General features: G+C 52.5%; 2 protein-coding genes and 1 long non-coding RNA gene across 3 annotated transcripts in view; 2 read left to right on the forward strand and 1 right to left on the reverse strand.

Annotated features, from left to right (window-relative positions):
- The window catches only part of LOC110472376 (uncharacterized), a 259,016-nt gene that overhangs the window by 9,881 nt on the left and 223,709 nt on the right, over nucleotides 1-25,426 (forward strand). The window contains 1 exon segment of the mRNA XM_077790622.1: nucleotides 24,458-24,464. Within this exon segment, the coding sequence (XP_077646748.1) occupies nucleotides 24,458-24,464 (7 nt within the window).
- On the forward strand, nucleotides 1,577-6,440 carry LOC144248457 (olfactory receptor 14J1-like). The gene is made up of 2 exons (XM_077790620.1): nucleotides 1,577-1,641; nucleotides 5,642-6,440. The coding sequence occupies exons 1-2, from the start codon at nucleotides 1,577-1,579 to the stop codon at nucleotides 6,438-6,440; spliced, it is 864 nt and encodes a 287-aa protein (XP_077646746.1).
- On the reverse strand, nucleotides 9,618-18,820 carry LOC144248461 (uncharacterized). Its single transcript, XR_013341741.1, has 2 exons — nucleotides 18,749-18,820; nucleotides 9,618-10,005 (listed from the first exon to the last, which is right to left on the reverse strand). It is a non-coding gene; the product is annotated as an uncharacterized LOC144248461 (long non-coding RNA).

Raw genomic sequence — 25,426 nt, forward strand, 5'->3', positions numbered from 1 at the left:
ACAGCCACGGGTGGAGGGGATTTCTCACATTTCGAACGCGCGGGACAGGCACACAGGGGGCGGAGCCGGCGCGCGCGGGCTGTGGGTGCTGGCATGGAGCCAGGAGACGGGCAAAGTGAGACAGAGACATCAGGGTTGGAATGGGAACAGGAGGGTGGTTGTGTCAGCCTTGTGGGGGACGGCAGTGGCTCTGATTCGGAGGCGGTGCGGGGCGGAGCGAGGCCAAAGCATAGCCAGGGTCGGAGCAGGAGTGTTCACTCCCCTGAGATGACGCAGGCAGGGATGGGGCGTGGCCAGGAGGTAAACATTCCTCAGGGCACCGTTCCATCACAGTTCCCATGGCAACAGACAGCCCAAGGCCAGGGCCAATCCCTGTCTGCTTCTGACATGACCGAATTAGAACAGTTGTTACAACAAGAGTCAGTTTCATCAACTGCAGGGATTGCAAACGTGAATCAATTGTTAGGAGAAATGCTCAAAGGTTTATCGGGAATTAGTGCGGGATTTGCAAATGTAAATCAGTTGACAGAAGAGATGCTAAAATGTTTATCGGAAGTGCAGATTGAAGAGCAGAGTGCGGTTCTGACCTCAGCTGGTCAGGCGGCAGCGCCATCTAGCGGCGGAACCACAACATTGCAACAGGCTTCGCAGAACTTGTCCGGTCAAGGCACTGCGCCACCCAGTGGTGGGACTGTGACATTGCAGGACTTTTTTCCAGTCTCTTATAAGAAAAACTCCAGGGTGAAAAAAGTCACATCTGCACGGCAGCAGGAACCTCCACTGACACCGGAACAGTGCGGGACTCAGGACACTTCTGCTGAGGTGCAGCAACGGGAGGAAACTATATGCATCACTGCTTCAGAGGGTGTTCCAGCTTGGACAGTTCCAAAATCAAGGTCTGTCAAACTTTCGGGGCAGGGAGAGTCAATTTTAATATCGAAGGGGGTTGTTGAATTTCTTTTACAATATTGAAGCACAGCCTTGGAGTCACAGCCAGAACTGTTGGTTCATCTTCCAAAAATTTTCCAAATAATGCAAGGCAGTCGTGTGTTCTCCTCCACAGCAGATGCTTCACTTTTCTCCAGAGACTTCCAGCCTTCATCTTCGCAGATGCTGCAGACGCTGTTGGTATCAGTGAGTGCTGCTGCACCAGAACTGCAGCCACAGCAGATGACTCCACTCTACAGGCAAGTACCCACTGAATTTACAGCTTTGCAGAGCGCAAAAGTGGACTGGCAGGACATTCGAGCAGAGTTGGAGAAAGAGAAAGGTTTATTGCAGGGCTCGGGAATTATAATGATGCCGGTGAACTATGACGCTCAGGGCCAAAACCCGAGATGGGAACGCCTGGACCGTGGAGCAATCAAAGATTTAGCTAAGGCCATTCGGGACAATGGGTTGTCATCACCATATTTCAAGCAAATGTTTAAAAGTATTTTTGGAATGTATGACTTAACACCGTATGATCTTAAATATCTTGCGACATCAGTTCTTACAGACACCCAAGCTCTCGTGTGGCAGAAGGCGTGGAGGAGATCCCTGGAGGAGCTGAGAGCCAGATACCAGGGCAGGCCGAATGCGAACCTCACCATGGTGCAGCTTGCTGGTGATCCTCCTGAGGACGATCCAACTCAACAGGCGGTGAGGCTCCTGTGTCACGTGCTCAGCGACATCAAAGAGGCAGCACGGAGGGCAATTCTTCAGATTGCTCCAGTGGGGATCCAGGACACAATCTACACCGAGATCAAACAGGGTCCTGCAGAGCCGTTTTCTTCATTTGTGGATCGTCTTTCTCAGGCGGTGGAGCGGCAGGTGAGCGAGGAGGGAGCGAAACCACACCTGGTCAAAAGCCTCGTGTTCTCCAATGCCAATCCGGAGTGCAGACGGATCATCAGCGTGATGCCGCACCAGGCCACTTTGGCAGACATGATCGAGGCTTGCAGCAAGGTGGGGACACCACAACATGTTGCTTCCATCATGGAGGAACACTTGGGGGATCGAATTGAAAAACGTGTTAGGGAAGCTCTTGCAAATTATACAAAGGGCAACCCTAATGCAGAAAGACGGTGCTTTGGGTGTGGGGCACAAGGACATATTAAAAGGAACTGCCCACAACATGCAAAGCCCAACAAGCCACCAGACCTCTGCCCTCGGTGCAGGAGAGGGAAACATCTCGCAAGTGAGTGTCACTCACAGACAGATATGGATGGGAAACTTCTTCCTATTCCGGGAAATGGAAAAAAGAGCGCAAATCAACGCCAGCGCGCTCAGACACAAATCCTGGCAGTGACACAGAACCAGCAGGGACAATCCTTGGGGAGCAACAAACAGAACCCCTCAGCAGAGCAATCTCCAAAATCCCCAGCAATCCAGACTTGGTACCACCCGGATTCCAATGCATCTTGGCAACCTCCAAATTGACGTGTCTTTTGGACAATAGCCATGCAGTGATACCTACAGGTGTCACAGGGACTTCTTGGAAAAGGCAGGATTTTTTAATAATGGCCAGGGACAGGAGCAGTATCCTTGGACTTGTTGTTTATCCATCTTTGATTTCAGCAAACCATATTGAGGAGTTGATGGTCACGGCAAAAGCCCTGCGACCACCTCTGACAATTCCACAAAACACACCGATTGCTCGAGCCATGGCTTTGCCATCTCATCCAGAAAGGCAAGCCATGCCGATGTTCAACAAACGGGACTCTTTTCCTGGTGATCAAGCAGAAGTGCATGCATCTTGGGTGAAACATTTGAGCCGAGATCGGCCCATTGTTACTTGTCAGTTGACTTGTAACGAGAAGACAATTGCTATTACAGGGATGCTTGACACAGGAGCGGATGTTACAGTTATTTCATACATTTTTAGGCCTCGGGAATGGGACTTGGTTGCACCTTTGGGTTCTCTCACAGGCATAGGGGGGAGTTCCCTGTGCATGCAAAGTGAGAACGCAATTGTTGTCACAGGTCTGGGAAAAAAGACAGCAGTTATCCGTCCTTTCATCGTGCAAAAGCCCATCACAGTATGGGGAAGGGACCTTTTGGCACAATGGGGACTGGAATTAGAATTGGATTTTTAACAGGGGTCACTGTGGCACTCACCACTCTGAAACTGACATGGAAAACAAATGATCCTGTTTGGGTGGATCAGTGGCCCCTGGAGCGGAAAAAATTGAGTGCATTGAAAAAGTTGGTCCAAGAACAGCTGCAGAAGGGACACATCAAACCAACAGACAGCCCATGGAATTCCCCAGTGTTTGTCATTCGCAAGAAAACTTCAGGGTCTTGGAGACAGCTTCATGATCTCAGGAAAATCAACGAGGTCATCGAGGACATGGGGCCACTGCAGCTTGGGCTTCCATCTCTCTCGATGATCCCGAGGGACTGGTCGCTTGTGATCATTGATCTCAAGGACTGTTTTTTCAGCATTCCACTTCATCCAGATGATGCTCCACGCTTTGCATTTTCTGTCCCAAGCATCAATAGAAAATAACCTTTGCAGAGATACCACTGGACGGTTCTTCCTCAGGGACAAAAATGGCACAAAGATCTCTCAATGTGGAAAGGAAAATCCAAAGTACCATACAAAAGTTAAGAATCTTAAAGTATTCATGAGCTCCACTGACTGTCAGTACAAAGTTCTCAAGGGACTCATTAAAGCAGATAAATGGGGCCATGATTGCACAAACCTCTCACAGAGTCTGTAGCAAAAGGGAAACACCAAGTACCTTCAGATAACTGAAGTACCTTGAAGCATTAATGGGCCCCACTGAGTGTTGTTACTGACAAAGCCTCTCCAGGGATTAATTACAGCAAAATATTGGAGGCCAGGATTGCAGAAACCTCTCAGAGACTCCAAGGCAAAAGCAAAAGCCAAAGCACTTTGAAAAAGGACATTGCAGTCCCTGGGAGCATGAACGAGCCCCCAGGGCCATTCCTGACCAAGGCTCCCCAGGGACTCCTTCCAGCAGATCCTTGAGGCCACTGGGATGTGGGCTAGGGGGGGATGCTGAGGGCAGGACCAGGGGCTGACAGTGCCCAGCCTGGCTGGGGCTGTGCCAGGAGGCCCCAGGGCCTCAGGACAAGGTGTCTCCTCACAGCCCTTGGTGGCACAGACCCTGCTGTGCCCCAGGGCACCAAGACTTGGCTTCTCTCTGTCCCCACCTGGCATCAGTGCCTCCAGTTCTCTGCTCTGCCTGGGGCCTGGGGACACTTTCTCAGTCGTGTCCCTCAGTGGGACCCATTAAAAGTCCAAGAAACTTTGGAGTTGGATTCTGACTTGGAGTTCTGGAGAGGTTTCTGCAGCTCCCTCTCAGGGCCTGATGTTCAGGGCTGAGCACAAAGCCCCAGAGGTTCATTAAAGTCCTTGTGCTGTGTCTGTGCTGCTGAGCTGGGCCGGGCTCCTGGCACAGAGGGTGATCCTGGTAACCAAGCAGAGCTTCAAAAGCACATTTCTTTTGCTGAGCAGCTCTTCTCCCAGCCCAGCAGGGCTGGGGCACTGCCTGCAGCCAGCCCGGGCACAGCACAGAGGCACAGAGAGCTTCAATCAGTCAGGGCTGGGAAGGGGCTGAGAAGTGCTCGGGGCAGAATCACTGCCAGCCCTTGGCACAGGAACCTCTGGCTGCAGGACAATGCAGCTGCAGCTCCTGCAGAGATCTCCTAAAGCTGGAACATGCCAATGCCCACAGAGCCTGTGAGTGCATTCTCTGCTCATCTCCTGTGCAGAGCAGCCAGGGGTGCCCAGGGCTGTCCTGCAGAGCAGGGTCCTGCAGCCCAGGGCGCTGTGCTGGGCCAGGGACTCTGCTGCCTGCCAGGGACAGCTCTCAGCCGGCCCTGGAGCTGCTCCCAGTACTGGGGGACAAGATCTGGGGGGAAGGAGACAGCTGGTAAGTCTTGGAATGTAATCCTTGTGTGGTGAGGATACTGTATTGTTCAGGACTGTTCCCAGCATGGCATTTAACTCCAGAACTTTTCCAAATGGATTATACAGGGAGCATAGCAAGACAGGAACTGCATAAATGGGAAATTTCTGCTTTCTTATGTACTAATCTTTGTTGCCTGGATGGGGAATTCCCCATAGATATGCATCTCTCAGTTCATATTGAGAAAAAGTTTTTTTTCACATCTGAATAAACCAGGCAGTAACAGAATTCAGCACAGGGCCTCTTAGATGCATCATCTTTGTGCTTTTTCCAGCCTGCTCAGGATTGCTCTGATGTTATCATCAGAGCTTGCAGAGCCAGAGCTGCTCCTGGGCAGTGCCTGAGCTGGGAGGGGTCTGCAGGGCAGAGCTGAGACCCAGGGCTGGGCTGGGCTCTGGCAGCTCTGGCAGGGCTCAGCCCTGGGCACAGGGAAGCAGCTGCTGACAGGGACAGCCCCAGGCAGCAGAGCCCTGGGCAGGCAGTGGGGGGAAGATGCCCCTAAGCTGTGCTGGGATATTTAAAGTCCTCTCCACACTCAACTATTCCATAATTCTTTTTCTTACTGATTCCCATGTGCAGCCACAGCAAATGTCCAACAGCAGCTCCATCAGCCACTTCCTCCTGCTGGCACTGGCAGACACGCGGCAGCTGCAGCTCCTGCACTTCTGCCTCTTCCTGGGCATCTCCCTGGCTGCCCTCCTGGGCAACGGCCTCATCATCAGCGCCGTAGCCTGCGGCCACCACCTGCACACACCCATGTTCTTCTTCCTGCTCAACCTGGCCCTCAGCGACCTGGGCTCCATCTACACCACTGTCCCCAAAGCCCTGCACAATTCCCTCTGGGACATCAGGATCATCTCCTACACAGGATGTGCTGCACAGGTTTTTTTTTTTCTTTTCTGTGCTGCAACAGAGTTCTATCTCCTGACCATCATGTGCTATGACCGCTACGTGTCCATCTGCAAACCCCTGCACTACGGGACCCTCCTGGGCAGCAGAGCTTGTGCCCACATGGCAGCAGCTGCCTGGGCCAGTGGCTTTCTCCATGCTCTGCTGCACACAGCCAATACATTTTCCCTGCCCCTGTGCCATGGCAATGCCCTGGGCCAGTTCTTCTGTGAAATCCCACAGATCCTAAAGCTCTCCTGCTCCAATTCCCACCTCAGGGAACTTGGGCTTCTTGCTGTTACTGCATGTTTGCTCTTCGGATGTTTTGTGTTCATTGTTTTCTCCTATGTGCAGATCTTCAGGGCTGTGCTGAGGATCCCCTCTGAGCAGGGACGGCACAAAGCCTTTTCCACCTGCCTCCCTCACCTGGCCGTGGTCTCTCTGTTCATCAGCACTGGCATACTTGCTCACCTGAAGCCCCCCTCCATCTCCTCCCCATCCCTGGATCTGTCCCTGTCAGTTCTGTACTCAGTGGTGCCTCCAGCCCTGAACCCTCTCATCTACAGCCTGAGGAACCAGGAGCTCAAGGCTGCAGTGAGGAGACTGATGACTGGATGCTTTCAAGGACATTAAACTGCCAGCCTAATTTCAGCAAATCACTTTAAATAAACATTATCTTTGATACTTTGTGTTGAATTAGATGTGGGGATTTTTTTCCTTTGTTTTACTTTTTTGATACTGTCCACAATAAATTTCATTTTTGTGCCATTTCTGATTTTGTTTCTCTCCACCTTCCCTGTGGCCACAGACTGTGTCAATGAGGGGCTGCGCGCTTGGTGGCTTTCAAGAAACTAAAGGATGTCCCAGCAGAGTTTTCTGCAGAGATGCCCTTTTGTTGCCTTCTCTGGAGCTGCAGCAGCAATGTCTGTGTGCAGAGCTGGGGCAGAGCAGTGCTGGCACAGCAGCTCTGGTCCTGCTGGCCACATCATTCCTGATCCAGGCCAGGAGCCATTGGTCTTCTTGGCCACCTGGGCACACGGCTGGCTCATGTCCAGCCTGCTGTCCATCAGTCCCTGCAGGTCCCTTTCTGCCTGGCTGCTGTCCAGCCACTCTGTCCCCAGCCTGTAGCGCTTGCAGGGGTTGTTGTGGCCAAAGTGCAGGACCCGGCACTTGGACTTGTTAAACCTCACCTTGTTGGATTTGGGCTCTGGATCCAGCCTGTCCAGGGCCCTGTACAGAGCCCTCCTACCCTCCAGGAGATCAACACTCCCATCCAGCTTGGTGTCATCTGCAAAGATGTCCTTGGTTCCAAGGGGCCCCTCAGTGTCATAATGTCTCTTTGGTTACACCAGGCCCTGCACTGTCACACTGGTCTCCTTGGTTCCATGGGGTCCCACAATGTGACAATGGATTCCTTGGTTCCATGGGGTTCACAGTGTCACAATGTTCTCGTTGGTGCCGCAGTTTCACAGTGGCCCCTTGGTTCCATGGGGCCCCAGGGTGTCACAAAGGCCCCATGGTCACATGAGGTCCCACACTGTCACAGTGCTCTCTGTGCTTCCACAAGTCCCCTCAGTGTCACAATGGACTCCTTGTTTCCACGAGGCCACACAGTGTCACAAGGGCCTTCCAGATTCCCTGAGGCCCCAGAGTGTCACAGTGGCCCCTTGGTTACACAAGGTCCTGCAGTGTCACAATGTCCCCTTGGTTCCAGGAGGCCCTGCAGTGTCAGAATGGCCCCTTGGTTCCCCTGGGCCCTGGACTCTCCCAATGCTCTCCTTGCTTTGGCAGTGTCACAGTGGTGAAACCCCTCGGTCACACGAGGCCCCGCAGTGTCACCATGGCCTCTGTGGTTCCACCAGGACCCAGCGTCACGGGGACTCCCTGGTTCCATTGGGCCCCAGAGCACCACAATGGAGCCCTGGTTCTATGGGGCTGCACAGTGTCACCATGGTCCTCTTAGTTCCACAAGGCCCTGCAGGGTCACAATGGCCCCAGAGTGTCCCAATCATCACAGAATGACAGAATCAAATAGGCTGGAAAAGACCTTTGGGATCATCAAGTCCAATAAATGCCCTAATACCGCCTTGTCACCCAGACCATGCCACTGAGTGCCACTGGAGAGGGACAGTGACTCTGCCACCTCCCCCCTGGCCTGCCCATTCCAATGCCCACTCACCCTTTCTGTGAAGAACTTCTTCCTCTTGTCCAGCCTAAACCTCCCCTGGTGCAGCTGGAGGATGTGTCTTCTTGTCCTGCCCTCCAGCAGATCCACACTCACACCCAGCTTGGTGTCACCTGCAAATTTGGGGATGGTGGGCTCGATCCCCTCACCCAGATCATCGGTGAAGATGTTAAACAGGACTGGGCCCAACACAGATCCCTGGGGACAGCACCAGGGACTGGACACCAGCTGGGTGCAGCACCATCCCCACCCCTCTCTGGGCCCAGCCTCCAGCCAGCTCTTCCATCTCCCAGCCAGGAGGGAACCTGCCCAAGCCGTGGGCTGCTGCTTTTCCAGGGAATGCTGTCAGAGACAGTGTCCAAGGCTTTGCTGAAGTCCAGATGGACACATCCACAGCCTTTCCCACATCCACAGGTGGGTCACCTGGTCATAAAAGGAGATCAGGTTGCTCAGGCAGGACCTGCCCCTCTTAAATCCACTCTGGCTGGCTCTGACCCCTCAGCCATCCTGTGGGTGCCCTGTGGTGGCTCTCAAGGTGATCTGTTCCATAACCTTGCTGGGCACCGAGGTCAGGCTGACAGGCCTGGAGCTCCCCAGATCCTCCTTCCAGCCCTTCTTGGGGATGGGCTCACACTGGCACCTCCAGTGCTCTGGGACCTCCCTGGTGAGCCAGGACTGATGGTAAATGATGGGGAGCAGCTTGGGGAGCTCATCCGCTAGCTCCCTCACCCCCCTAGGATGGATCCCATCAGATCCCATCCACCTGTGAGCATCTGAGTGGCTCAGCAGGTCACCAGCTGCTTCCACCTGGATTACAGGGGCCTGTTCTGCTCCCTGTGACCATCTACCAGCTCAGGAGAACTCTTGTCCTGAGGACAATCTCTCCATATATTGAAAATTGAGTCAAACAAGGTATTAAGTAGCTCAACCTTTTCCTTATCTTTAGTTACTCTATTTTCCACTGCATCCAATAAAGAGTAGAGGTTCTCCTTATACCATGTTTTGCTATGAATTTATTCATAGACACATTTTTTATTATTTTTCACAGAAGTGGCCAGGTTAATCTCTAATTGAAATTTCACATCTTTCCTTTTCTCTTTCTGCATGATGTAACAACATCCTTAAACATTTGCTAAGTTGCCTGACCTTCTGTCCAAAGTTAATGCTCTCTCTGCTTTCCCCTGAGTTCCCACAAAAGCTCCATGGGTAGTCAGGACAGTGATTTTCCTCAGCAGATCATCTTTTGCCACACTGGGACAGGCTGCTCCGTACTCCTTAAGATTGCTTTCTCAAAATGTGTCCATCGTTCCTGAACCCCTTGGTTTTTAAGGGCTCTTTCCCTTAAAAAAATTTAGTACCTGATTTTGTACTCCCCAAACCTGCATCCTAAGTAGGCCAAAGTCTGCCCTTCCTAATTCCAGTGTTGAAGTTTTGTTGCTGCCCCTCCTTTTTGCACAGATCATTGAAAACTTGATTATTTCATGGTCCCTGTGCCCCAGGCAGCCTCCGACCCCCACATCTGCCACCAGCCCTTCTCTGTTTGTGAACAGCAGGAGACAGAGCTTTCCTTGTGAGCTCAGTGTTACCAAAAATTCAGTAAAACAGAAAACTCCTTAACACCAATGCAGCATTAAGAAGCAGCATTCTTTATTCAGCTGGATGCATGGGGGATAGCTCCTCCCAAAGCCGAGCATGCTGAGTACAGGAAAGTTTCTGTTCATATTCTGTATTTTGTACACATATCCATTGATTGTCGTGGACTAAACACACATCTGATAATCATTTCCCCAGAATCATTAACATACTTCCCCTCTCCATTACCCATGTGTTCTTCTGTCCTGGGGTTCTCTCTGGTGGTTTCTGGTGGTCGTGGACCCCAATGTTCCTATGGGCCTGGCTGAGCTGGCAGGACACTGAGGCTGGTGAACTTCCAGTTCCTCTTCTCACACAGTGGGCATTGTGTGGTTTCCATAGGCCTGGGGTTTGGAGAACAAGCTCCAGGTGTCAGCTCACCTGGTGGAGACAATTTATCATCTGGTAACAAGAGGTCACAGAGTGGGCTGTGACATCACAGAGTGAGGTCATTGAGAAGCTACAACATCATAGACTGTCCCTGTAACATCAAAGCTGGCTGTGACATCACAGGGCAGAGGTCTGACATCACAGAGCAGGTGATGACATCACAGAGCTCTATGTGACATCAGAGACCAGCTGTGTGAAATTAGAGAATGGGCTGTGACATCTCAGAGCAGACTGTGACATCACAGTGGGGCTGTGTGACATCCCAGCAGGGCTCTGTGAGGTCACTGGGTTGGTCACTCCACTCCAGCTCTCACTCACAGTTTCTCCCAACAAGTCCAATGCTGTTCATGCCCAGTGGGGTCCCTGTCCCCTGGTATCCCCCCAGTCCCCCTGCAGCCACAGCCTCCACCAAAGGATGTTCCACAGGATCCACCCCAGAGCTTGACATGGGGAAAAGGGGCCAGGGCTGTGTGCCCAGGACATCAAGGACGTGGTTTATCCAGGTCCCCGTGGCCTGGGTTGGGTTCCCCAGGGCAGGAAAGATGCCTGGCAGCTGGAGCAGGCTTAGGGAAGGGCCTCCAAGGTGGGATTGGAGCACTTGGGCTGTGAGCAGAGGCTGAGGGAGCTGGGCTTGTCCAGCCTGAGCAGGAAAGGCTGAAGGGCTCCTCATCCCAGCCTGGCAGTGCCAGCGAGGAGGGGATGGAGAACACAGAGCCAGGCTCTTCACCGGGGGCCTGGTGGGAGACAGAAGCCAATGGGTGTAAGGGGAAAGAGGGGAGATCAGCCAGGCCAGGAGGAGATGAAATGAGTCAGGCTGGTTTCAGCATTTCCCCAACACCAAAACCAGCCTGACCTCCCTTGTCCATCCACCACTGACAGCTTTGCAATTCAGGTATTGTTTGAGCTGTTTTGCCCACACTCCTGTCTAAGATCAATTTTAGCATGTAAGTCACTAGTGGATGGTGGACTCATCAGATGCTGCTGGGATGCTGCACATAGCTCAGGGAAGAGCGTGATTGTTATTAAATTGTGTCCTGTTCAACCATGGTCTGTTGGCCATGAGGAGAAAATTTCTGTGCCTTTGAGTCTCACCAGTTCCTGACCCCCAAAGGACACAAACCTGATGAGTTGTGGTTCCCACTCCAGTGGTGGCACATGGAGCTCCCTCCACCCCCAGAGCAGAGCTCCCTTGTCCCAGAAAGTCCCTGGCAATGCAGGGATGAAGGACAGGCTGTGGGGATCAAGGGCAGGACATGGCCAGGGATTTGGGGTGGTTGTGAGCCCAGGGCAGGACCTGGCCCTTGGCCTTGGTGAACCTCATCCCATTGTCCTGGGCCCATGGCTCCAGCCTGTCCAGATCCCTCTGCAGAGCTTCCTGCCCTCCAGCACAGCCACACTCCCACCCAGCCTGGGCTCACCTGGAACTGCCTGAGGGTTCCCTTGATGGCCTCGTCCAGATCAGCAATAAAGAGATTTCACTGACCTGGCCCCAGTCCTGAGCCCTGGGGACATCCCTGGATGTGACTCCATTCCTCAGCTGCTCTGAGTGCCAGGGGTGGGATGAGAGAAATGGTGGGGAGGGGTAGGGACAAAGTGTTATTGATTGTCAGCCATGAAGGGTCTTGATTTTCATATATGTTCAGACAGCGTTAAAAGGTGCTGGGGCTAAATATCAATTGGACATTGCTGATATCAGTCTATTAACAGGAAAAGAACAATTCTCTCTGCCCTGTTTTCGATATAGTATATTCACTTTGTATACATTTCTCAAATCTGTCTAATTAAGCACAGAAGAATTGAGGACTTGAATTATTCCCATGGGTTTTTCCTTGTTTTGGCATTTTGAACAAATGTTTATAAGCCTTTTGTCACTGAATTCCTGAACTGAAGAAATCAAGATAGAAGAGGCCTCTGGAGCAGTAAAATTCATCAGCAGCCTCCAAGTGGTTGAGGATCCATCCCAGAGCAGCAATGAGCAGAAATGGGCACAGCTTTGTGGCTGCCCCAGCTCTGGGATGGGCCCTGGGCCTGGAGCAGGAGCAGCTCTGGAGGGCCCCAGGGCCGGGGCTCTTGTGCTGGCCTGGGCAGATGGGATGGCAGGAGGGGCTGCAGAGCTCTCAGCACCTCAGGCAGAGGGGAGCAGGGCAGCCAGGGAGCTCCTTTGGCCTTGGCCAAGCCCCTTCCCCCATGGTGGGGCTGAGTCCTGGCTGAGCTGCAGCTGCTGCTGTGCCCTTGGCAGGGGCTGAGGCCGTGGGGCAGTGCCCAGAGCAGCCTGGGCTGAGCAGAGCTGTGGGGCCAGAGCCGGCTGGGCTGTGCTGGGGAGAGGCCCTTGGTGCTGCCCAGAGCTCAGGGCAGCTGGCAGAGCTGGCAGGGAGCTGGGCTGGGCTGGGAGAGCCTGGCACAGGAACCATCAGTGTCCATCTCAGCCTGGCTGAGCGGGCAGGGGCAGGAAGAGCATCCAAGGTCCACAAGTTCTCTGTGTGGGAGCTGAGCTTTTGACCCTCTGAGCCCTTCCAAGTGCTGGGGTTGCACCTCCAGCTCCAGAGGAGATGGGAACAGAGACAAATAATTCCTGCTGGATTCTTCATTGTGTTTGCTTATACAGGTGGCCTTGATCCATATGTAGACAAGGTGTTTTGTGTCAGATAACACTGGGAGAGTGATAAGAATAATATTTTTTAGCTGAAAATTATATTTCACACATAGTACACAATGAGGAATAAAAGACACATATGACCAGAAGAGCATCTGAGTTTTTCAGACGACAAGAGACTCATTGACATTCCAGCAGTCAAACTTGCTCAAATACTTTCCTCAGGGCTTCCTTGAGATGAGATGTGACCACCAGAGGCCAAGGCCAGCCAGAGCTGTCTGTCCTGGAAGATTTTGGGTGGGATTACCCTTTCATAAAGGGAATTTTTCAGGGGGAATATCAATTTTGGCCATGAGCACCTGGAAAGATGGATGGTTCTTTTCCATAGGAAGGAAAGCACAGAGCCCCAGTTCTCCAGGGGCTGATGAGAGGCAGCCATCAACATTCCAAGATCAGCTGGACCTGTCAGGTGGCCCTGGGAGGCCAAGCCAGCCAGACCTGTTCCATGTTCCCTTGGTTTCATGGCACTCTGCAGTGTCCCAATGTTCTCCTTGCTTCTGAAGTGTGGCCCCTTCCTACCATGAGGCCCCCAGGGTGACAATGACCCTTGGGTTCCACAAGGCCCCACAGTGTCACAATGGTCTCACAGAAAGGAAACCACAGAGCCCCTGTGTTTCAGGATCTGATGAATTCTTCAGTCACCAGAGGCCAAGGCCAGCCAGACCTGTCTATCCTGGCAGGTTTATCTGTGACCAACCCTTGGATATTTGGAATTGTGAATGTAGAATCCCAATTTCAGACATTTGTGCCTGGAGGAGAAGGCCAGTTCTTTTCCATAGGAAGGGAAGCATGGATCCCCTGTGTTTGGAAGGCAGGTGAGAGCCCACCTAAGGATGCCAAGGCCAGCCAGACCTGTCTGTAATGGCAGCTTTTGTGCAGGAGCAATCTTTGACTATAGGACTTCTGGAGGTGGAATCCCAATTTTGGCCATGGACACCTGGCCAAAAGAAGGAGACAGATGAAGAATGAAGAAGAAAGACAATTGTTTTTCATAGGAAGGAAAGAGCTAAGCCCCAGTGTCGCAGGGCAGAATAGGGAGACCACCAGAGGCCAAGGCAAGCCAGAGAAGTCTGTCCTGGCAGCTTTTGTCTGGGAGAAACCCTTGCACGTAGGGAATTTTGGAGGAAAAGTGTCAGTTTTGGCCATGGTTGCATGAGCAGGAGGGACGGTCCTATTCTACAGGAAGAAAAGCACAGAGCCTCAGTGTTTGAAGGCAGGTGAGAGCCAGCTCTCAGGAAGACAAGGCCAAACACACTTGTTAATGACAGCTTTTGTTTAGGAGCAATCTCTGGATATTGGGAATTTTGGAGGGGGTAATCCCATTTTGGCCATGGATGCTTGAATAAGAAGGACAGTTCTTTTCCATTGGAAGGAAAGCCCAGAGCCCCAGGGCTCTGTTTCAGGGGTACATGAGAAGAAACCCTCGACATGCCTAGGGCAGTTGGACCAGTCAGGCCAAGCCAGCCAGACCCGTGACCTGTTCCCTTGGATCCATGGGGCCCTGCAGTGTCACACCGGCCCCTTGTTTCCATGGGGCCCTGCAGTGTCACACTGGTGGTGTCATATTGGATCCTTGGTTCCATGAGGCCCAGATGTGTCACGCTGGCCTCTTGTTTCCATGGGGCTCCATAGTGTCACAATGGTCCCTTGCTTCCATGAGGCCTTGCAGGGTCACAGGGGTCTCCTTGGTGCCACAGGATCACAATGGACCCTTGGTTCCATGGGCACTCACAGTGTCAGAAGGGTCTCCTTGGCTCCATGGGGCCCTGCAGAGCCCCTTGATTCAACGAGGCCTCAAAGTGTCAGAATGGCCTCCAGGATTCCAACAGGCCCCACAATGTCACAATGGACCTTTGGTTCCGTGGGGTCCCACACTGTTCCATGAATCCTTAGTTCCATGGGGCCCTGCAGCTCCTTGGTTCCATGGTGCCACTCAGTGTGACAGCTGCCCCTTGGCCTGCCAACACTCCATAGCGTCACAATGGCCCCTGGGTTCAATGGGGCCTTGTGGTGTCACAGTGGCTCAGTGAGGCCTTTAGTGTCACATAGTGTCCCTGATTCCATGACTGTTGGAACCCTGGATGCTGAGAATGTTAAACTTGCTGTGCTGAAAGGCACAGACTTGCAAGAGAACACTGCATTTGACCTGAGGTTGTGGAGAAGGCTTCCAAAATTGATTAATAGCACTGGGGTTACGGGTGTGTAGTTGGTTAGAGGTGTATACTACCACAGGGTGGAAAAATTAGAGTTTGGGGTTTCAGAACATAGTAATAAATATGAAGCAAGATGGAAGTTTTAGGGTGGAGACACGTTCTTCTTATTTACCTTCTTACATTATTCTTTATGGCTTTGGGTGATATTTTGTGATTGGACAGAAAAGTCCGCATTGCTGACTTCGAGGGATCAGTTATTGGGTCAAAAGGGAAAATAATATAGGTGTCATTTCTTGGTTGGATAGTTTTTAAAGACCTTGTAACAAGAAATTATTTGGCCATTTTGTGACTTGCTAATGAAAGACTGCAGAACTCACAGTTGTGAGGCTGCAACACTGATAAGAAACAAGAAGCACCTGAGTCTGAACACGAATTATCGTCTCAGGCACCTAAAATCCTGACCAGGACACAAGTAGAAAAAACAAGCAGAGCACCCACACCTAAGGCCTGGCAGTGTGACAACAGACCATTGGTGTCACTGAGCCCCACAGTGTCATGATGGTCCCCTTGGCCCCATGAGGCTCTGAAGTGCCACAGAGGCCCTTTGGTTTCACAAGGCCTCAAAATGTAGGAATGGTCTCCATGGTTCCATGAGACCCTGCTGGGTCACAATGGACCTTTGGTTCCAGGATACCCCGGAGTGACACCATGGTGACACAATGGTTCCATTGGACCTTCATCCCATGGAGACCCACAGTGTTCACTGCAGTCCCCTTGATTCCATGAGGCCCTGCCATGCTGTCATGGCCCCTTGGTTCCAGTGGGTCCCAAAGTGTCAGAACAGTTTTCATTGTTCCATGAGGCCCCACAAAGTCACTGTGCTCCCCTTGGTTCCACAGGGCCCCACAGTGTCACAATGGACTCTTGGCTCCATGAGGTGCCACGCTGTGTCACAATGGCTCATGGTTCCAGGAGGCCACACAGTTTAACAATGGTCCCTTGGTTCCATGAGGCCTCCCCGTGTCACAATGGACTTGGGGTTCCGTGAGCTTTCCTACTGCCAAAAACAGTCTCCCTGGTTCCACAGTGTCACCATGGTCCCATTGTTCCATGAGGTTCCATGGCAGAACCTTGGTTCCATGGCCACCTTGGTTCCGTGTGACCTTGCAGTGTCACCATGGACCTGTGGTTCCACGAGGCCTTGCTGTGTCAGAATGGCCCCTTGGTTCCAAGAGGTTTCTCAGGGTCACATTGGTCTCCTTGGATCCGTGGTGTCACAATGGACCATTGGTTCAATGTGGCCCCAGTGTGCCAAAATGGATTTTGGTTCCATGGGGTTCCACTGTGTCACCATGGACCCTTTGTTCCATGAGTTTGCACAGAGTCACAGCTGACTCCTGGGTTCTGTGAGGCCCCATGGCCACCAAATCTCTGAAATATCAGAACAAGACTCCTTAACACTAATTTGCTATTTAAGAGGGGATCATTTATTCAGGCCTTGGGTCTAGTGAGGGATAACTCCTAACCGTATGTGGACATGTAACTCTACCTGTGTGTTGCTTATACACAGTCGCTAAATGTGTATTACAATTTACCCATTGCCATAAAACCCACCCCAAGTTCCCAGGTTCAGTCCTTGCTTTTTGTATCACTGCACCCTTGAGCCAGATGTCTTCTACACTTCCAACTGTCCTTGCTGGAAAAGCAGCTCCTGCACACCCTGTTCCTGTGTTAAAAGTTCCCAGGCAAGGTAAAAATGGAATAAACCCTTTTGGTATCAGCCCAAGGCTTTGTGTGGCCAGGCAGGGGCAGCAGGAGGCAGAGCTGCCAGCAAAGGAAGGGCCAGCGAGGTGGGGCAGCCAGGGGTGACGACAGCCTGCAGGGACAGAGGCGCAGGGCAGGGACACCGTGGGACAGCCTGGGCTGCAGAGGGCTCAGGGATGTGCAGCAGCTGCAAGGCCCTGACAGAGCCAACCTGTGCAGCCCTTTGGCCATGGCTGCTGGCCCTGGGCCTGAGGCCACCAGGGGACAAGTGACCCTTGCAGCCCTGGGGCCTCAGTGCCTCCTTGTCCCTGCTCAGCAGCCTGGCAGGGGCCGCCCCATGGTCCTGCCCTTGGCACTGCACATCCCTACATGCCAGTGCCCATCCCGGGAAGAGCCCTGAACAATGAGGGAGGGACAGGATCTGCCTTGCCAGGGGCTGGGGCTCAGGCCTGGGCCCTTTGCATTCCTGAAACACATCCAGGTTTGCTCAGCACCAGAGCCACCTTTCCCTTGCTTGTCCCCAGCTGTCATCACTGCCTCCAGTGTTCTGCTCTGACTGGAACCTGGGGACACTTTCTCAGTCCTGTTCCTCAGTGGGACCCATTAAAACTTCAAGGAACTTTGGAGTTTAAATTTAGCTTTGAGTTCTTGAGAAGTTTTTTGAAGACACTCTCAGGGACTGAGTCTGATGTAAACAACACCAAAGCCCTGAGAGGGTCATTAAAGTTTTCCTCTTCCAGTTGTGGAGAAAGATTTCAAAGAGCTTGTAAGAAATACACATTCCTGTTTTAAAGGGTGTATTTTATTACATTTCTCTTTAGATCAGAGGTGATTGCAGCATTCTGTGATTGATATTGAGCCAGGGTCTCCCCTCAGGAGCTCTGGCCTGCTCAGAGAAGCTGTGCCCTGAGCTCTGGCCCAGCGTGGACAACCTTGCTCCACTTTGCCCCAGCCCATCCTGTCTGTCCTCACTCACCTGGGACCTGCTGTGCTCGCAGAGCTGGCTGCACCCAGCCTAAGAGGGGCTTTCCCTTTTTCTATGTTTGAAGCAATCTAAAACTCCTGAGTTTCCCCATGGAAACAGACACCCTCCTCAGGTGTGTGCCAGCCCAAGGTGCCACCAAAACCACTCCAGACCGGCCCTGGGCCAGCTGTGAGGGTGGATCATCAGCCCCAGCTGCACTGGGCACTGCAAGGGGCTGTGGCCATGGGCACTGCACTGACCCCACTGCTGGGTTTGGCTGCCACGGCAGCCCTGAGAAATGAAGCTGTCCTTGGAAACACTGGGGAGGACTGGGACATACTGGGGAATACTGGGAATGCTGTGGGAGACACTGGGACATACTGGGAGTGATGCTGTGGAGGACTGGGACAGCCTGGGAACATGAGGAATGCTGAGGGGGAATCTGGGTGGGCTGGGATGGACTTGGGGGTACACTGGGACACACTGGGACATACTGGGAGTGAAACTGGGAGTGAAACTGGGGGATACTGGGACAAACTAGGGACATTGCGGGGAAGACTGGGCAACACTAGGGCATACTGTGGATGACATTGGGAGGAACTGGGAGGGCCTGGGAATAAACTCAGGTGTATTGGGAGGGACTGGGCTGTACTGGGAGGGATTGGAGGGGCACTGGGGCTGCACTGGGAATGGGCTGTTCCCGCCCCCGCCGCCTCCCATTTGCCGAGGCTCCCGCACATCATCACAGCCCCAACCAATCAGCGACAGGCATCATGGCTTTGGGGGCGGTGCCTGAAGTCAGCGCCATCTTTTCTTTTGTCTACATCTCCCATCATGCACCGCAGCCCAATAGAGCCCCATTAGGGCCGGGACTACAACGCCCGTCATGCCCCGCGCTCCACAGAACCCCGGTACCGCCCCCATCTCTCCCGTCAGTGCCCCCGAGACCCTCCGGGACCCCCAAGTGCCCTCAGCGCCCATTCGCGACCCCCCAAAAGCGTCCTCGGATCTCCTGAGTGCTCCCAGCCCCACAGATGCTCGGCACAGCCACTTCTGGGAATTCCTCTCCTCTCATCCCCCGTGGCCCCGGAGCCCCTCCGAACACAGTTCTGCGCCTAAAATTCCTGCCGCGCCCTGCGCCCTGAGGAACCCGGTTAAATCTCTCCAAGCTCCCCCGAGTGCTCCAGAGCCCCCGAGCACCTCAAGTCGCCGCTCGGATGCAAAAGTGTCCCCGAGGCCTTCCCGGATCGCAAACGTCGCGTCCGAGCCACTTCCGGGACTACAGCTCCCATCATGCTCTGCGGTGCACGTCCAGAGCTGTTCCATCCGTGACTTCATCTCCCGTCATGCACCGCACCCCACCGAGAGTCGCTGTACCCGCTTCTAGAACTCCCGTGATGCTCCGCGGCCCCGTTACCCCGCATTGTACCCGCGCCTACAACTCCCATCAGCCCCCGCGCCCAGAGAGCCCCGCCCGAGCCCCCCGAGTGCTCCCCCGGACCCCGAAGGGCCCCAAATTCCCCTCGCTGACCTCCAGGGCCCCGGACCCCCGAGTGCTCCCCCGGACCCCGAACTGCCCCTCAGGATCCCTGAGTGCCCCTCCAAGCGCCCGCCCGGCTCCCCCAGGGGCCCCCAGACCCTCAAGTTCTCTCTGAATTCCCTCCACAGACACAAAACTGCCCCAAATGTGCCCAGAAATGTCTCCGTGGGCCCCAAAGTGGCCGCTTTTACCCTGTCTGTGAACATAATAAAAATGATGACAAAAATAATAAAAATAAAGAAAATTAGAATAAAGAGGGCAAAATCAATAGCCAATAGTGGTAAATGAATTAATGAAGGGAATTGTGTTACCTAGAACCAATGACCAATCCGTTTTTGGTTGCAAAAAACATACAGAGATTTTTTTATAGAAGCATTAAGATGAAATGTTAAAATATAGAATAATATTTTTATGCATAAGCAATAAAATTTTAATTATTATTATCAAAAATCAATTAGTTTAATTAACTTAATTAAAAATTAACTTAATTTTAATTATTAAGAAAAATGCACAATTTAAGAAAACTGTTTTGGGGTGTCAGTCCCAGGTGGGCAATATCTGGGGCTAAGGAGCATGTGGTAAATGGATGTGATTCATGCTAAGTTATTGTCCTATATTGCAAGACAAGATGTATTCAAATGCTGTCTGTTAGAGGTTGTTTCACTGTATTGTTTATTTTATCTTTTTATTTTCTTCCCTAATAAAGAACTGTTATTCCTGCTCCCATATTTTTGCCTGAGAGCCCCCCTTAACTTCAAATTTACAGCAATTCAGAGGGAGAGGATCTACATTTTTTTTCCCATTTCAGGGGAGGCTCCTGCCTTCCTTAGCAGACTCCTGTCTTTGCAAACCAGGACGGATTTTGGCACCCAACGTGTGGCTCGAGGGCACAGGAACAAAAAAGGGAATAACAGTTCTTGAGTAAACCAATTTTTTTGTGCTGCTACAGAAACCTCATTAAGCAGCACCCTGTGCTCCAGCCTGCCCTGGTTTGGGTGGCACGGAACCGTGGCTGCATTTCTCCATTTGCAGGCCCTGATCTAAACACGGCTCCTACAGCCAAGGCTGCTGTGGCTTTTCTCCGGTTTGTTTTATGGGTGAATAAGGGGAAGAATTCATGGATCTTTAACTTCCTCTGGGAAGCAGGCACATGGATTCACAGCTGTCACACACTGACTGTGTGCTTTTGGGGTTACTTTAATAGTGGCACCTACTGTGAGGAAATGACACCGGGGGAAATTTTGTCCCAAGCCTTTAACCATCTCTTTGGGTCTGCCCCACCAGTTTGTGAAGGGCTCAGATCCACTCCAAATACCAATGATATCATACAGGGGCTGTGTTGCTGTTAGCCCTGTTCTATTTGGCACTGAGAGACGAGGGAAGATTAACCTGGAAAACCCTGACACCCAGCCCAGAACCTGACATGGCCCCAGAGACCAGGGATGCTGCTGCCCCAGAGCCTGACCCTGCCCCACAGCCACCCCAGATATGAACCACCCAGACTGGGTGGGGTCTGGTGAGGGAGATGCAGGAGATGCTGAAGGAGTGCATTCCCCAGCTGGTGAGAAGCCCTCCCCCTGCCTCGAAAAAGGAGAGTCTGATGGGGCAGCAGTGGAACCCACAGATGTTACAACTGTCCAGGTTCAGCTGAGCCACAAAGGCAGCCACAGCCAGCAGCAGTCGCCCCTGTAGAAACAAGGAGGTCTAAGATGGAATCAGAGCACCCAGATAAGGGAAGGCCCTCACAACCCACAGGGGAGCCAGAGGTTGTGATCATCACGAGTCCCTGACGTACAAAAGTCTCTGTAACAAGGACATTGAACGACGGAGACGTGAGGCTTATACAACCTGACTGCTTCAAGTCTGAGACCTCATGGGTACAGGTGTCTAGCTGGATGGTGGTGAGGCAAGGAATTTGGGACCTTTAACCCAAGGCTCAGGTATGAATCAGATTTTTGTAAGGGAGCCAGGGTCTCTTTCCCTCTGGGAGCGGATTTTAATGAGTGTCAGAGAGTGGTTTGTCCACAGGGAGAGAATGCAGGAGCACCAGCACAGAACGTGCTGGGAAACCCTTGAGGAAGGGATCCAACAGCTGAGGGAAGTGGCAGCATTGGAGGTACTCTTTGGGAGGGATGGACAGCATGATAATGACCCCGACGAGGTCAGGGGCACAGGGCAAATGCTGTGGAGTCTGGCAAGGCTGGGGCCATCTCAGTACACCACCTTCACTGCCACGATTAATGCCGATAACAGCCGAGAGACAGTGGGCTCTGCTGCCAACAGCTGAGAAATTGTGAGAGTATGATCCATGGCCCAGTGCAGGCTCATGGCTCTGCTGTGGGCAAGGAACTCAAAGAGGAGTTGAGGGAGATGAGGGAGGAGGTGAGGAGGAACAGTTCCCACATTGCCCCAGTGTGAGTCACAGGCCCCAAAGTCAGAGCCCAACGTTCCCCAGCCAGAGAGAGAGGGTACACCCCACGGGCTGGCCTGGGGTTCTTTCTGCGTGACCATGGGGAAGACATGGGAAGGTGGAATGGGAAACCCATTTCTGTCCTGGCAGCGTGGGTGTGTCAGCTCAAGGAGGGAAGCACTGACCGAGGGAATTCCAGTGAAGTGAAGGCAGCCTCAACTCCCATGACTGAGCTGCCGAGTATGATCTGTCAGATCCCCTTTAAAGTACCTCTACCATGTATGCCTTGGAAAGAAATAATTACCAGGGTAGAGGGGCCCTGCCTCAAGCCAGGGAGAGGCACAGGAAAGCTGGATCTTTTGTTCAGTGTGGATCCGATGGCCTGGCACATCAGAGCCACAGAAATATGAAGCCTTAGCTGATACTGGTGCACAGTGTACCCTAATGCCATCGGGACATGTGTGGGCAGAACCTGTTTCCATTGCCGGGGTGACAGGGGGATCGCAGCAATTGACCCTGTTGGGAGCCGAGGTGAGCCTGGCTGGGAAGGAGCAGCAGAAACATCCATTGTGACCGGCCCAGAGGCTCCGTGTGTTCTGGGCATAGACTTCCTCCAGAACGGATGTTACAGAGACCCAAAGGGACTCAGGCGGGCTTTTGGCATAGCTGCTGCAGAGACAGAGGACATTAAGCTGTTGAACACCTTGCCTGGACTGTCAGAGAACCCCTCTGCAGTAGGACTCCTGAGGGTGGAAGAGCAACAAGTGCCAATTGCCACCTCGGCAGTGCACGGCCGGCAGTATTGAACGGATCGGGATGTTGTGATCCCCATCCACAGAATGATCTGTGAGCTGGAGAGCCAAGGGGTGGTCAGTAAGGCCCACTCACCATTCCACAGCCCCATCTGGCCTGTGCACATGTCTGAAGGAGAATGGAGATTGACTGTGGACTATTGTGGCTTGAATGAAGTGACTGCACCGCTGAGCGCTGCTGTGCTGGACATGCTGGAACTCCAGCACGAGCTGAAGTCCAAGGCAGAAAAAGTGGTACACCCCTGCTGACATTGCTAACGTGTTTTTCTCCATTCCTCTGGCAGCAGAATGCAGGCCTCAGTTTGCTTTCTCCTGGAGGGGCCTGCAGTACTCCTGGAACCGACTGCCCCAGCGGTGGAAACACAGCCCCACCATCTGCCATGGACTGATCCAGGCTGCACTGGAAAAGGGTGAGGCTCCAGAACACCTGCAGTACATCAGTAGCATCATTGTGTGGGGGAACACGGCAATGGAAGTGTTTGAGAAAGAAGAGAGGATCATCCAAATTCTGCTGGAAGCCAGCTTTGCCATCAAGAAGAGCAAAGTCAAGGGTCCTGCCTGAGAGATCCAGTTCCTGGGGTAAAGTGGCAAGATGGACAGAGTCAGATTCCAACTGAGGTCATCAACAAGATCACCGTGATGTCTCTACCCACCACCAAGAAGGAAACACAAGCTTTCCTAGGTGCCATAGGTTTTTGGAGAATGCACATTCTCAAGTATGGCCAGATTTTGAGCCCTCCCTACCTGGTCGCCCACAAAAAAAACAATTTCCACTGGGGCCCTGAGCAGCAACAAATTTTCACCCAGATCAAGCAGGAGATCGCTCATGCTGTAGCCCTTGGCCCAGTCAGGACAGGACCAGATTTCAGAAGTGTCTTCAAAGTGGATAGACTATATTGAAAACAATGCAGAGAGAATTGTTTTGTCCTTTTAACTTTTCTTTTCCTATTTATATCTTGATATCAGCAATATCCAATTGATATTGACCCCCAACACCTTGTTAAGCAATCTGAATACATATGAAAATCATGATCCATCATGGCTGACAATCAATAACACTTTGTCCCTACCCTTCCCCCACCATTTCCCTCATCCAGCCCCTGGCACTCCTATGCATCAGGAATGTTGTGGCCAGAAGGACCAGGGCAGTGATTCTTCAGCTGTGAGACAGAGTGAAAATTTAACAGGGTAGAAATCCATTTGGATTTAGGTGAAATGTGCTCCTTTGACCTTGTTAACATAAGTGAAATAAGCTGTTTAGTCTGGTAACTGCAGCACTAGGAAAGTTGCCCCAGCTAAAGAGAAAGAATGCAAATTTCCACACTAAAAAGAGATAAGAAAGACTCCTTGGGCCTTTAAACAGACCACACAGAGTGACCCAGGAGTTCTTTCTGTACTTTCTGACAGAAACAAGTGTAACTAGCTCTAAGTGTAACATGAAATCATGAGAATGAATATGCATGAACCTATTGTGAAATTCTATGCCTATGGAAATTAATTAAGAGTAATAAAAAAGGTTTGGGACTTCTCAGGGGGGCGCATGTCCATTGAAGGGCAATAAATCCCTACATGTGTCCAGCGCTGTAAATAAACATACCATTCCCTACAAATCTTTACTGTAATTGTGGGGTTTTTATTTTTCATCCGCATTTCACCTGTGCTGGGCACTGGTTGGGCAGCACCTCGAGTGCTGGGTCCAGTTCTGGGGTCCTCAATTTAGGAAGTGTCTAGGACACTGCAGCACCAAGGAATTCCTTGTGGCACTCTGAGGCTTCATGGAACCAAGAGGCCACTGTGACCCTGCAGGGCCTTGTGGAACCATGCAGAGCTTTTTGACAGAGCAAGACCTCGTGTCATGATGGGGCCATTGTGACCCTGCAGGGCCCTATGGAACCGAGGGGCCAGTGCTGCCCCTCAGGAACTCACGGAATGCAGGAAACATGTTTGACACCGTGGTGGCCCTTGGGACCAAGAGGCCATTGTGACACTGTGGGACCAAGGAGAGCATTGCTGCCCTGCCAGACTTAATGGAACCAAGGATCCACTGTGACACTGCAGGGCCTTGGGGACCACGGTGACATTGTGACACTGCAGGGCCCAAGGATCCAAGGGACTTTGTGACACCAAGGGGTCCCATGGAACCAAAGGGACATTGTGGCACTGGGAGGCCTCATGGAATCATGGAGACCATTGGGACACTCTGGGGCCTCCTGAAACCCTGGGGACACCAAGTTGTCTGGGAATGTTGATCTCCTGGAGGGTAGGAGAGCTTTGCACAGGGCCCTGAACAGGCTGGATCCAGGGCCCAAATCCAACAAGGTGAGGTTTAACAAGTCCAAGTGTCGGGTCCTGCACTTTGGCCACAACAACCCCTGCAGTGCTACAGGCTGGGGACAGAGGGGCTGGACAGCAGCCAGGCAGAAAGGGACCTGCAGGGACTGATGGACAGCAGGCTGGACATGAGCCAGCAGTGTGCCCAGATGGCCAAGAAGGCCAATGGCTCCTGGCCTGGATCAGGAATGGTGTGGCCAGCAGGAGCAGGGCAGTGATTCTTCCCCTGAGCTGGGCAGTGGTTGGGCAGCACCTTGAGTGCTGTGTCTGGTTCTGGACCCCCAATTTAGGAAGGACATGGAGGGGCTCGAGTGTGTCCAGACAAGGGCAACAAGGCTGATGGGGGGTCTGGAACGCAAGTCCTGTGAGGAGTGGCTGAGGGAGCTGGGGTTGTTGATCTGGAGAAAAGGAGGCCCATGGGAGTCAAGGAGGTGTCAGGGCACAGGTTGGACTTGATGATCTCCAAGGACTTTTCCAGCCTTGCTGATTCTGTGATTCCCTGAGACCACCCTAGGAGCAGTTGCAGAAGGAGCCCTGGGCCTCCTTTCCAGAAGCTCCAGCAGCCCAGATCTCTCAGATTCTCCTCAGAGCACCAAAGCCCATCCTGTCAGTCCTGCAGATCCTCTGCAGCTCCTCCTTCCCAGAACAGGAAGCCCCACAGCCAGACACAGCAGCCCAGATGTGCCGCCCTGGCCTGGGGTGCCTCTGGCAAGGGAGCAGCACCAGGCACTGTAGGAGCCTGCAGACAATTCCTGCAGCACTTGTGGGATGATCCTGCTCCCCAA

This window comes from Lonchura striata, unplaced genomic scaffold (assembly GCF_046129695.1).
Source record: "Lonchura striata isolate bLonStr1 unplaced genomic scaffold, bLonStr1.mat Scaffold_132, whole genome shotgun sequence".
Taxonomy (NCBI): domain Eukaryota; kingdom Metazoa; phylum Chordata; class Aves; order Passeriformes; family Estrildidae; genus Lonchura; species Lonchura striata.